Source organism: Acipenser ruthenus, chromosome 8, assembly GCF_902713425.1.
Source record: "Acipenser ruthenus chromosome 8, fAciRut3.2 maternal haplotype, whole genome shotgun sequence".
Classification (NCBI taxonomy): domain Eukaryota; kingdom Metazoa; phylum Chordata; class Actinopteri; order Acipenseriformes; family Acipenseridae; genus Acipenser; species Acipenser ruthenus.
The window spans coordinates 6,345,707-6,358,359 of record NC_081196.1 but is presented as its reverse complement, the minus strand read 5'-3'; the positions used below and the strand labels follow the sequence as shown (position 1 = coordinate 6,358,359).

At 37.3% G+C, this 12,653-nt stretch overlaps 1 protein-coding gene across 1 annotated transcript in view; it reads left to right on the top strand.

The window, feature by feature from the left end:
* Nucleotides 1-1,671: 1,671 nt before the first annotated feature.
* LOC117972633 (GRB2-associated-binding protein 2-like) overlaps nt 1,672-12,653 on the top strand; it is a 68,455-nt gene continuing 57,473 nt past the window's right edge. Inside the window, exon 1 of the mRNA XM_034922383.2 lies at nt 1,672-2,122. Within this exon, the coding sequence (XP_034778274.2) occupies nt 2,051-2,122 (72 nt within the window). The 5' untranslated portion in view covers nt 1,672-2,050. The remainder of the gene's footprint in view (nt 2,123-12,653) is intronic.

Here is a 12,653-nt window from a genome sequence, read left to right as displayed (position 1 = left end):
ACCCCTTATAGAATGAACACATTTTGCTTCATAAAGTCAAATGAAACCTGCTGAATAATGTTACATTAACATATTGAATTACAAACCACTTTGTAGTTTTCCATATACTTAAAGAACTGGCAAATTGAAAAATGTGACATTTTGAAATCTAAGATGAAATACTGTACTACTGTTATGGCTTCCGGTAGACTTTTGCCATATCGTTTTTAGTGGCTTTGTAGTGTTTTACATGGTGTTCAATAAAAAAATCTAAATTATGTTCATATTTTAATATTTTTAATTGTCGCAGTCCAAAAATTCTAGGTGATGCAAAACTTTTGGCCATAGCTGTATATATTAGATAGATATACTGCATCTATGTAATTGTATGGGTCACTTTTCTGCAAATAGCATTTTAGTATAATGGAGTTCATTTTAACACTATCATGTGTTTTGTATCAGGCACCTGGTCCATGCACATTGACTGCAGAAGCTTGCAGGTTGATGCACAGTGCACACATTTGGCTGGGTGCACCACATTTGTAATTGTTTCCATTGGTAAGGGTGGCAAAATAATGTGGTGCTGGTTCGATTCACCACTCCGCAGCGACCCCTACTGCACAGGCACCAAACAAGGCTGGCAATAGACTGGGTGAGCTGAACTCTCAAAACAAGATTACCTCATAATAAGGCACACAAGTATTGTCAGGTTAACACTGATTTTAAGAAATGTTTGCCATTGAATATTATTAATCAATGTCATAAAATATATTAAATGTTTTGTTTTTTAAACAAACTGTTAAGACTGGATTGACTTTCAATCAGCTATTTCAGTGTTTTTTTTTTTTTATAAGTAAATCAATGCGTGAATGTGTGCTATTATGGTGTGATTTTTGTTGTTGTTTTTTGCTATCCACTAGGTGGTGCATTTCTACATTTCATAGCCAGTGTTTTAGTTTTGCTCAATCCTTTTATTAGTGTTCTAATGGTTAAAGTGCTTTAGTGCACAGATCTATACAAACTTCTGTGGGCTGGGAGATCTGAGAAGGTAATTATCCTGGCCTGTACACAGATTTAATTATAAGGTCCCCGTAGATATTGTCCCCAAGTACATAAGAACATATTATTATTATTATTATTATTATTATTATTATTTATTTCTTAGCAGACGTCCTTATCCAGGGCGTCTTACAATTGTTACAAGGTATTTCCTTCGCTGCAGTGCTCTTCGGTATCCGTGCTTCTTTTAATAGCAATTTGTATTGAAAAAAACAAACAAAAAAAACCACTTTAAACTGTATTTTAATTATCCATTAAAAAAATATATCAGAAATGTTTAGTTATGATAACTGCATTCCCGATACTAACAATTGTAATTCACATATAGAATCAATTGTGATATAAATTTATCTATTTCAGTATATCAGTATTGATATAAAAGATTGAATCGTTAACAGTAACAAACAGTATAGACCTTTATCAATGAGATTGTGTGACGTTATGGCTCATCGTAAAACTATCATGTCATACAGCACCTACCCTTTATAGCCCTGCCATAATGTCTCATTAAACTTAAAGAAAGTTATGGTCTTTAATCACAGTACTCTACTGTAAGTTAACTATGTTGTGTCTAAAAACATAACAAAACGATCCTGCTGGCCGTTTTAGCCCAGCCTTTCCCGTTGCTGTAGGCGTGGTATCTGCTATACTGGAAACAAACAGCTGTCTCCCTACTTCCTACATCTCGATATCTGGTTAAAACTACAGTACGGGACTGTGCTGAACTCTATCTATTGTAACAGTCTGGCTCTTGCAGTACGCGCGTCTCACTGAGGAGGAATAATTAGCCATAGCTGTTAACAGAAGGGGAGCATTGTTTATTGGATACAGTTCCACGGAGTTCTTGTTGTAATTATTACTGGGGGACCAGATTGCACCAGAGCGTGTCTGACACTGATAGCACTGCATTCTGCATCCAAGCATGAAGTGAATGGGACCAGGGATTCAACGGGGTTCTGTTTTGTTGTGAATGCTGCAACTGGATTCAAAGGAAACTACAATACAGTAAAGGATGAGTGGAGGAGAAATTATCTACCAGGGCTGGTTAAGAAAGTCCCCGCCAGAGAAGAAATTAAGGCGATACGTAAGTAAAAAAAAAAAAAAATCTCTGTGTCTATTTATGCATTGTATTTTTTTTAATATGAAATAGGATTCGTTTAGTTTTCACTATAGCTCGAATAAGTGTGTATTTTTTTTTTTTTTTTTTTAATAAAACAATATGGAAATACGATGGGTTTAGACGGGCAACATGAGCTATGTTTTTTTAAAATCACAGCTACCGGTACTTGTTCGGGTTCTATCAAGTTGTATCAAATGATCTTACTTCAAAGATGAAATATGATTACTATTATATTAGTGCTCAAACGGTTGCAGTGAGGTATTACTATTGTGTATGGAATGTATTTTTCAATTCCAGACTCTTATCTATTTGTGTCTCCGAACAAAGGTTATACTATAGCAGGTGTTCCTGACCTGTGCCGCTTGCTAGTAAAGAGCTCTGCAGTTGGTAGTAGTTGTTTGAAAAGAGAAGTTGTTTTTGTTCGCGCGGCGTTTGGTTTTTATTGCTAGGGGACGGTCTCTCAGACGTTAACGACTTTAGTGCTTGCATGCCGCCTGCTCCCCATTGATAAAGTAGTTAGAATAGTCTAAGCAGTGATAGTAGGTTTTAACAGATACGTGAGAATGTTAGTAATGAAAACTATTTGAAGCTAAAACTAAGCGATGCAGACTTTGGGGACAGTGTTTGATTACATGTCATTTCTTGTAAAATCAATACGGGATAATGACATTAGTTCAGTATGTTGTTAAGTAACCACGTTTTATACTGTAGTTCTTATTACCACGAGAGTGCTGCCAGAAAGAGTATTAAGTGTGCAAAATACATTATCAGAATAATGTGAATGTACCAGAATAAGCAATATGTACAGTATAATATTTTATGCAGAGGCAGTTTTCCAGCTACTGAGAACAAACCTTTTTATTGACATTCTCGCTGATCAAAAACTCCAGCCAACTTTTACAGCCTTTTATAGTGCCATTAATAACCAATGCAAATACCTTCTGTTCACCCCCTGAGTTAACACTGCATTTATGTTGCTGTTTGTGGCTTATTATCTCTAGCAATTACAGGACATAATTTGAATTTCACAGCTTGATCACACAAACATTATTTTCCAATACGATTACAAAAAAAAAATACCTTGTTGAAATACTGCAGTGTTTTAGATACAGCAACTTTACACTGTGCTTCTGACATGCCAAACATTCTAAAGCAGTACTGTTTTTAAAAGCCACTTTCTGTGTTCAAAACACCACAACATGCATCTGCCTTTTATCAGCCTGGATCAAGCAGTTCTTATGGCTGCTTCTGGTAATTCCTATATTAGAAAGCTAGAAAACTAAGATAGCCTTCTGCATTATGATGTCTAAGGCTAAGCCGGTCTGTAGAACGCTTCTGTCTTGAATATAACCCTGACATGGACAAATCTTGCTTAATGCTGATACCAGGGTGATGGCTGTCTGCTTCTAAACTGGTGATTGTCTCCGCCCTGGTAGCCTCTTTTGTGTGTGTGCTTTGAACAATAGAAGTAAGGCCATTGAACTCAAGGGCTTGCTGCTTTGTCCCTACAGCACTTAACCACGTTATATATATACAAGTAGCAACATAAACGCAAAACTGGATTATCCAAACTGATTATTTATTAATTTATTTATTGATTTTACCCCCCCCCCCCCCCCCCCCTATTTCCCATCCAATTTGAATGTCACCTAATCCAAACAGGAGGGCTGGAGATCAACATGGAACCTCTGTTCCTGCTTGTCAAGCCAAGTTACACCCACCAAACCTCCACCTGACGAGCCAGGTGGAAATTTACCCAAAGGTTGTTGTTTTTCTGGATAAAACTGGAAAAGGCCAAACGGCTGTATACTAAGTTTTGTTTTTTTAATGGAGGCTCCTTGCAACCAGATGCTGAAAATGTCTTAGATTTTTCAAAAATAGAACTTTTTACGATTTTAATTAATACTTAAAAAATCTGGTATGCTGTCAGTTCTTTTGCGTCTTTAATAGACTGGTTACGGTAAGTATTGCTCAACATCCTCAACATAGTGCAGCTGTGCATGTGATCAGTATAAACTGATTACCCCAGACAATACGAAACCTTCAGGTGTCATTGCGCTTTCTGGATGTTTATAAACTAGTCTGGTTAGACATAATAAGGACCATTTATTCGGCTATCTTACTATCTTCTGAAATGTCTGATGACATAATAAAGGGAGATCTTCAAAGTCACTAGCATGTTATCTGCATTGGGGCCTGCCATGTTTTCATCCTATTTGGCACTGACGTAGATCAGTATATTCCTGATTTAAATCAAATAAAAAAAAACATTTAAAAACAGACTGTGGGTCATTTGTCAAGGTTTAACTGGGGTAAAAACAATACCTTATGCAAAGATTGGCTAAAGTGTTTTATATGTATTACTCATCTGGAAAAATTCCAGCAGACGTTGGTTAAAATCTTGAATGTTTGATGGGAAGCTGTTCAAATGATTTGCATGAAGGAGGCAGTGTCCAGCAGATCTTTACCTACCATTTTGTTTGATCTTATTATTTAACAGTATGACTGTTCTTCAGCATGTTTTGAAGACATCCCACACAAACATTAATGAAAATGTATGCAAATGCCTCCTTTTCAGAATGGTGCTCAAACTGCCAAATCTCTATTGACAAAACAACGCCAAGTCACGCCCACTGGCGTGCAAGGTCTTTACATCCCGCCCTGGACCCTCCCACCAGCAATGCTGACTTCACTGTTTGTTCTGCATTTGACATGCCCTAAATGTGTGTCCTAAACAGACCCAAACAAGGCATACTATCTTCGTAATGGAGCATCTGTAGACTGGAACGGTTTATTACAGGACAAAGTTGAAATCTGATAGGACACCAAAATATAGTTATTCAAGTGACAGCCAGAATCACCCAGTTCTTTTTTTAAGAAATGTATTATTGATAATATTTTACAGACAATTCCAGGTGACCCTCGCAGCATTCCATGCACATTATTTAACGTTATAAACAAACAAATAATTGCACATGGGTATATGTGGTGTGGAGCTTGCATGTCTTTGAAAGCAGTATGTTAGTCTAAGTGCTGGTGAGTGCTTTTGCAATGGTCTACAGCTCCTCTGTGGCTCTTGGCGTCAGACCTAAATGACAGTTCCTGTGTAGTACAGTGACAGTTGTCAATGTCGCAATGAAATGCAGTACTGAATGTGCTGTCTCACTCCTGCCACCCTACCGTGATATGGAGTTTGTTTAAGCCATACGCAGTGTTGGTATTCATTACACAAATGTTTGTTGTTATTAACCAATACTATTCTAAAAAAAAAAAAGAAGAGCAGGATATTAACCAGAAATAAAATGAACAGTAATCAATTGCTATTTCTACTACTTCCTGCTGCTATTTATCTGGTTTATGGATGACTTGTGCTACCCATTATTAGCACAAGAGGAGAAGACTGCTTCTCGATGCATGCCAAGCTGTTTGTCATCCTTGAGTGTACTGACTGACGCAACTTAATAACAAAAAACATGAACCCCGCCCCAACCCTGCTTGGCTCCAAGTCAGATTCAGATGTGTTGTGACAAACAGCCAGTGGAAAACTGGCAGTAACGTGAGGGCCTGGTGCCTCACAACTCGGATGTGCCAGTGGAAAGGGGTAAGAGTGTATCCAGTTCATGCTCCCCCCTGCAACAATGCTGGTGTTCCGATTGACGTGAGTGGCTCTGATTGAAGCATTGTGGGATCAGAAAAGCCGCATTGTTGCAGGGGGGAGTGTGTTCTGGATACACTGAGATCCTAAGAAGACCTTTTCTCTCAAGCATGTTGAGAAAAGTATTGCGCAGTTGATTCATGGCTTATGATGAGTGATTAACAATTGAAAAACAATATGTTTAATAATATAATGATGCATTACGGACAACACAGGACCCAGCAAAGACAGCGCAATATGTTTCATGTACACTGTAAGGCTTTATTTTAGGAATTTTTTATGAATATTGTATGCTTCCAACTTTCCAACTGAATTTATAAATGAAAGAAGACATGTCTAACCTGTAACGTAAGATACAAATGTATTGCCTGTTTAAAACAACTTATTGTAACCTTTGAAATCTAGCTAGTAACATTTTTATGGAAAACGCTGTACCAAGTACAAAGTTGAAGGGCCATTAGACTGTAAAATAATTAGCAGATTCTGTGAGGCATGCTATTGCTTTCATGCTCAACAGTTTCGTTTAGCATTGGGCTAGAGAGACTTTCTCTTCGGTGTAGCACTGCTAAGCAGTTTCTCTTTCACATTCTGGATTCTTCCTTGAGATTAGGGTTAAGTTTGTTTTTTCATGTGGCTTCACATTTTAAAGGGACCCCAATGAAATTCACAAAATTCTTTACATTTTTCTTTTTTAAAAGGTTATTTTATTTGTAGTTTTGTAACAGGTATTCTTTTCTGTTTTCAGTAGTCTTTGTGAATTACTCCCATTAGTCCCTATTGAATTACACTGGATGGCTTCGATCATATAAGTGTTTAAAATTGTCTTATACTCTTCTACAGGGAGTTTTTTTTTAATGGAAATTTAGAATGGGTGGATTAGAGGGCCAGATAGTGTTCCCAAGGGAAAGTAATTGCAAAGGACTGGTGTCTATCCTATCTTCATGAAAGCCTTTCCCATTACCCTGACAAATGTTATCATTCTGTAAATAGATTTAGCCAAAATGCAACGTCTAAAGTATGAGTATGAAATGTAAGCTTAGTTGCCCCTTCAGCTCTGGTTAATATGGTTATGGAGATTTGACACTGGGCATAAGTGGAGCTGTTTTTTTAGATATGACAAGGATTTAGTTTACTTGGCCACAAAGCCAGTACTTGGCTTGTGTGCATTGGTGCCAGCGCTCCTACCATTGTGAACACTTAGATGAAGACTTGTGCAAAAATGAGATTCCTCAGTTATTTTTTGCTATGTACTGTTAAAGAATTGCGATTGATACATTTTACTACATTAGGTTCATCTGTGTTTGAAAGCCATGCTTCCAGTTAGTGTTGCACTTTCTTGGTCGTTTCACCTGGAGAGTGACATTGTCCCCACCCCTTTAGCAGCTTCTATCTTGTCCTTAAACAACCATCTGCTGCTATGTGTTGTGTATATTTAAAAACTGCATCTTTGGGACCTACATAGCCAATGGAATTGCAGATCAGGTAAGATTTATGGAATTATTTTGTTAACTATAATCACTTTAAGAAATACTAAGACAAAGGGGCTCCAGAGTGGTGCATCCAGTAAAGGCACTCTGCGGGGAGTGCAGGATGCACCCTATAGCCCGGAGATCGCAGGTACAACCAGCGACCCCTGTGAGTGAACCAGCGACCCCTGTGGACTGACCCGGGCGCCTGCCTGCCGGCCTGCCTGCAAGCGGCCTAGAGCTGCGTGGTCCTCCGACGCTGTAGCTCTGAGGTGGCTGCATGGCGGGCCTGCAGAGTGAAAAGAAGCGGACGGGAGAGACGAAGACAAACACGCTTCCTCCGAAACGTGCGTTCGTCTTCGTCTCTCCCGAGTCAGCGCGGTGAGCCAGGCTTAAAATTGGGCATTTCAAATTGGGATGAAAATGGGGTAAAAAAAAAAAAAACACAATTGGCGATTTACAAATTTAAAAAAAAAAAAAAAAAAAAAAAATACTCAGACAAAAGGAAATTGACTTTGGTGGTGGAGGTGATTTTACCTTCAATTGGGACTGCAAACTCCTCTGATTACCCTCTGCATCATTTTACAGGCTGCAAGTTCTGGATTCTCATTTTACGTGGAATGTAAACAGTGCAGAGTGCAAATTAACATTTAGATCCTGTTGGAAGAAATCCTAAACGTTGACCAGGATATTAATCATTGAGTAGAGATGACAACGATAATACTTTCTTTTCTGTTAAGTCGTCCTACGGTGTCACCATTCAAAAATAACCCCTGGATATTATCTGCTGTTCCTGTACCCTGTAAAAACATAATGACAGGATCAGCTTCGAATTGCCTGTAGAGGTTTCAGTCCAAACACTGTTTCGGAACAGGTTTCCAACGGCAACTGTAGCTCTGCAAGAAAAATACCTATTTTATCATGTTAATCAGCAAAAGAAAAGGATGAATTCTTCCCAACCTGACTTGTTAATCATTCAATAAACTTAAGGTGTTTGCATGATATGCCAATTTGCACAACCAAGAGAAGGCGAGAATTAAAAACAACTAGTTCTTGGAATAGGTTTTATCATTTGTATCACATTAAGTGTAAGGTGACTGTTTTTGATAAAGTAATGTGGGATATCAGCCAAAACATAGATAAGAATACTACTGCATAGCCATATACATCTATAGCCAAAAGTTTTGCATCACTCTGTAGAATTAACTCCTTTTGTTTCACAAAGGTTAATGAAACCTGCTGAATAATGTTATGTTAACATATTAATTACATACCGTTTTGTAGTTTTCCATACACTTCACCAAAAACTGCCAAAAATGGAAAGAGGTGACATTTTGAAATCTAACGTGAAATACTGTACTACTATTATGGCTTCTGGTAGACTTTTGCGATGCATCATTTTGTAGTTTCTTTGATTACACGATGTTAAATAAAATATCTAAATTATGTTCACACACCTATACAGTATGTGTGTATGTGTGTGTGTATATATTTTTATATATATATTTATTTTATTTATATATATATATATATATATATATATATATATATATATATATATATATATATATATATCTTTGAGCTAAAATATATATATATATATATATATATATATTTTTTTTTTTTTTTATTATGCCAAACCTAAAATTTGTGATACAAAACTTTTGGCTATAACTGTACAGTACTCTGTATTTCAGTTTCATGGTTTTTGCATGTGCTTCAATTCCAGGTAATCTAAAAGGTGACTCAAACCATACTTGTTTCCCTGGTGTAAAGCTGTGCTATCATTCCTTTTGAGCTTCCTTAAAAAATGCAAATGCGCTCTGACATTATCATGGGCAAGATATGAATTGGAAGTCTGATGCAAATGATGATGATTATGTAATGTGTTTTTTTTTTTTTTTTCTTCAAGGTATACAGCTGCGGCTATACGTTTTGCATCACCTAGAATTTTAGGATTGAGACATTGTTTAAAAAAATAATAATAATAATAATATATGAACAGTATGAACAGAATTTAGATCTTTTATTTAACGTCATGTAATCAAAGAAACTGCAGCATTATATTGCAAAAGTCTACTGCAAGCCATAATAGTAGTACAGTACTTCATGTTAAATTTCGAAATGTCACAGTTTTTCGTGAAGTATATGGAAACCCAGAAAGCGGTATGTAATTCAATATGTTAATGTAACATTATTCAGCAGGTTTCATTCGACTTTATGAAGCAACATTTGTTAATTCTATAGGGTGATGGTAAACTTTTGTCCATAGCTGTACAGTATGTAAACACAGAAGATTTTCACAGTTCCATCTCACACACAAGAATATTCAAGCCGTGTGGAACTGTTCTTCCCCAAACCTGTGCTGATAACAGGCATTCAAGTTGTTTTTACTTTACTTCAGCTTACTGCAGCATTGTGCTTCTGTTTCAGACATAAGAATGATCAATACAATGGTGTATTTCCCAAACCAAATGAGTTTGTTCCCAAGCTGATTTTGTTTGAATGGAAATCCAATAATAATTATGATTAGGACATGTATAAGGTGTATGCAGTAGTGATTATGTAGGACTATCAAGGTTTAAGATCTAGCTAATCCTGTCACCTGTTTGGCTGCAGTAAGTGAATCCTTGAAGTCTGCGCTTGTAGGTATTTAAAATTAAAGGGCTGTCTGAGTCTTAAGCACTAGAGAGTAGGAGATTGCTGTGACTGATTGTTGGAGTTTTGTAAATAGGAGTAGTCTAGTTGTTAGTGTGAAACTTTCCTAGACAGTCAGTAAATTATAAACAAAGTCTAGGTGGCAATAATGTGGGGCTAATCAGTGACTCATCCCTTTCCCAAGCAGGCACTGTTTATTAATCATAGTATCATAATATATTATATTTGTTCTTGCTGGAAGATTAATGATTGGCTTTGTGTATATACTGCATATGCCACTTACTGGTATCGCTTGTAGAATGACACCGTTGTGTAATAATACAGTTAAAGCACCCAGTATTGTATTAGTGCATAACAAATTACCATGCAAAGAAACTAGTATTGTGGGTGGGGAGGATACAAAAAACACCTTTTTAAGGTGTTATTGTTTACCTCACTTTAATAAGCAACTTGTTAATAACAAAAGCTATTACATTGTCTTCTTCTTTTATCAAGTAAGTAGCAAGATGAAATGTGACTTTTGACCCAGCTTTGCTGCTCAGACAGGGTTGCATCATGCAGATCAGTGATGACTCGGGGGTCGATCAGACAGCCTCTGTTGGGAGATCTAGAGAGGGCACCCGAGGGAAGAGACGAGGTTGCTATAGAACAGGGCCCTGTTGATCCCTTACAAAGGGGTTATACTGTTGTAACAGTGACCATCAATAAAAAGGCAAAGAGATATAATACGCCACCATCACAAGTTAATGTACAAAGACAGGAATTGCGTGGGTGGATTCAAGCATAACAGGAACAAATAATCACATGTTTCCTGTTTATTCCCTTCTTTGTTATGAACATATACGTTAACATGGTATGGACCCTGTCTTCTTGTCTGCATTACCAGTATCTACATGCACTATGAGTGGCAGGGTACCGGTACATATAACATAATTATTCATCTTCTTAATTAAAGGAAGAACATGGTGCACACATTATTTGTGAGTAATTCTACTGTCAGCACGTCAGTTAATAATGTTGTGTGTCTTCTGTTAGTCAGTTGTTGAGCCGTCCTTGAGAAGACAGTTATAACACAGAGATGTCTAAATTAAACATTTTGACTGACTGTGGACATTATTTCATTGGGGTATGACAGCATAGTGAAATCATGGATAATGACACAGGGATAGACTATATGGTATAAACATGTTATAATTGTAAATGCATAGTGAAAGCATATCAATATTACTGTGTATATTTTAGTAAACTCTTTTTAGTAAGGGAGGAGGTGGGGCTTTTTAAAAAATGTTTTCACTATTAATTTAAGGGAGTGTCTGTCCCGACCCTGGGGTCCTTAAGATATTCTGGCTCCCAGCATTCAGCTCTAACTACAGTCCAAGGCCTCTCTGGCTCTGCTTCCTTTTCCTAAGTGGCCAAGGAGTTTTAAATCCCCTCCACCCCTACCTCAAGGGATCTCTGTTCCCATTACAGGAACTTGTGAAGGTGTCCCGCATCAAAATAAAAAGTTTTGTGCTGCAGCGACTTCCTACAGACGTCACTCAGAGGTTGAATAAAGGTCTTTCCTTCTGTATCGATAGACTGCGGCTTGCTTTTTTCTCATGACGCAGAGAGAGCTGTCCAAGAGAAAACCAAAACTCGCCACTCCGTGCTACCAACACAGACAGCTCTGTATTAACACCCACTGCTGCTTCTTCTTATCATACCTGACATCATTTGGGAAATATTCATGTATGCAGCATTCCAGACAGCTCATATCTGTGTGGAGACCGCTTTTCCACTGAGCAGTAGTAGGCTGAATGCCTGGGGCTATGTGAGTAGTGACGTCTTACAACTACTAGGCAAAACAGAATAAAAGTTTTCCAAACATTGTGTACGGCTGCAACAGCAGCAGCAGTGCTGGGACCTGTTTTGTTTTGCAGGGGTCTCTGGGATAGCTGTGCCCTCGGAGGTCACTGCGAGTTGAAAGCCCCTCCCAGTTCCTGCTCCAACAGACCTTTTCCTTGTTTTTGTTTTGAAGGAGTCAGACTTTCACTTTTGTATGGGACTGATAATAGTCAAGCAAAGTGTTTACGTCGTACAGGCCTTTTTACTACTGTAACCTGTCTGTGCCAGACAAATCACATCCTCCTTTAAATAACTTCAAGTTCCAAAAAATACAAATCACAGCGGAGTATCGGGTCTGGAATGTCATTTTTACTGTGGATGGTTTATTTTCGTATCTAACCATTCTTTTTTTATCTTGTTTTTTTTTTTTTTTTTTTTTACTGCAAACTGCTGCATCACCATTTGCTGTACGACGCATTTATTAAATAAAATGAATTATTTTTTATATATATCTAACATTAGGTTTGTTAGCCCTGTCTTCAATTCCCTCAGTCTCATACAGTATGTAATATCCCTCTTGACTGTTCAGTTACTGTTTTTAATTATTTTTTTTGGCAAACTTAGAGCTTATCAATTCAATCATTTGTTTGTTATGTTTGTTATGGAGACCAATCTGTCCTAAAAGTGAAAAGTTGTGAAAGTCCCCAGGTCAAGTTATTATTTTTTTTTATTCTTTAAAAAATATTCACTGAATACAAAAACATTATTAATGTTTGTACTGTGATTTTGCCTCTGAAGGACTAGGTTTGGATGCAACTTGAATTCACAAGCCACGTGAGTTTAGTGGTTTCAATGTAATCCTCTTTATTAGTACATGCTTTGGAACAGCCAG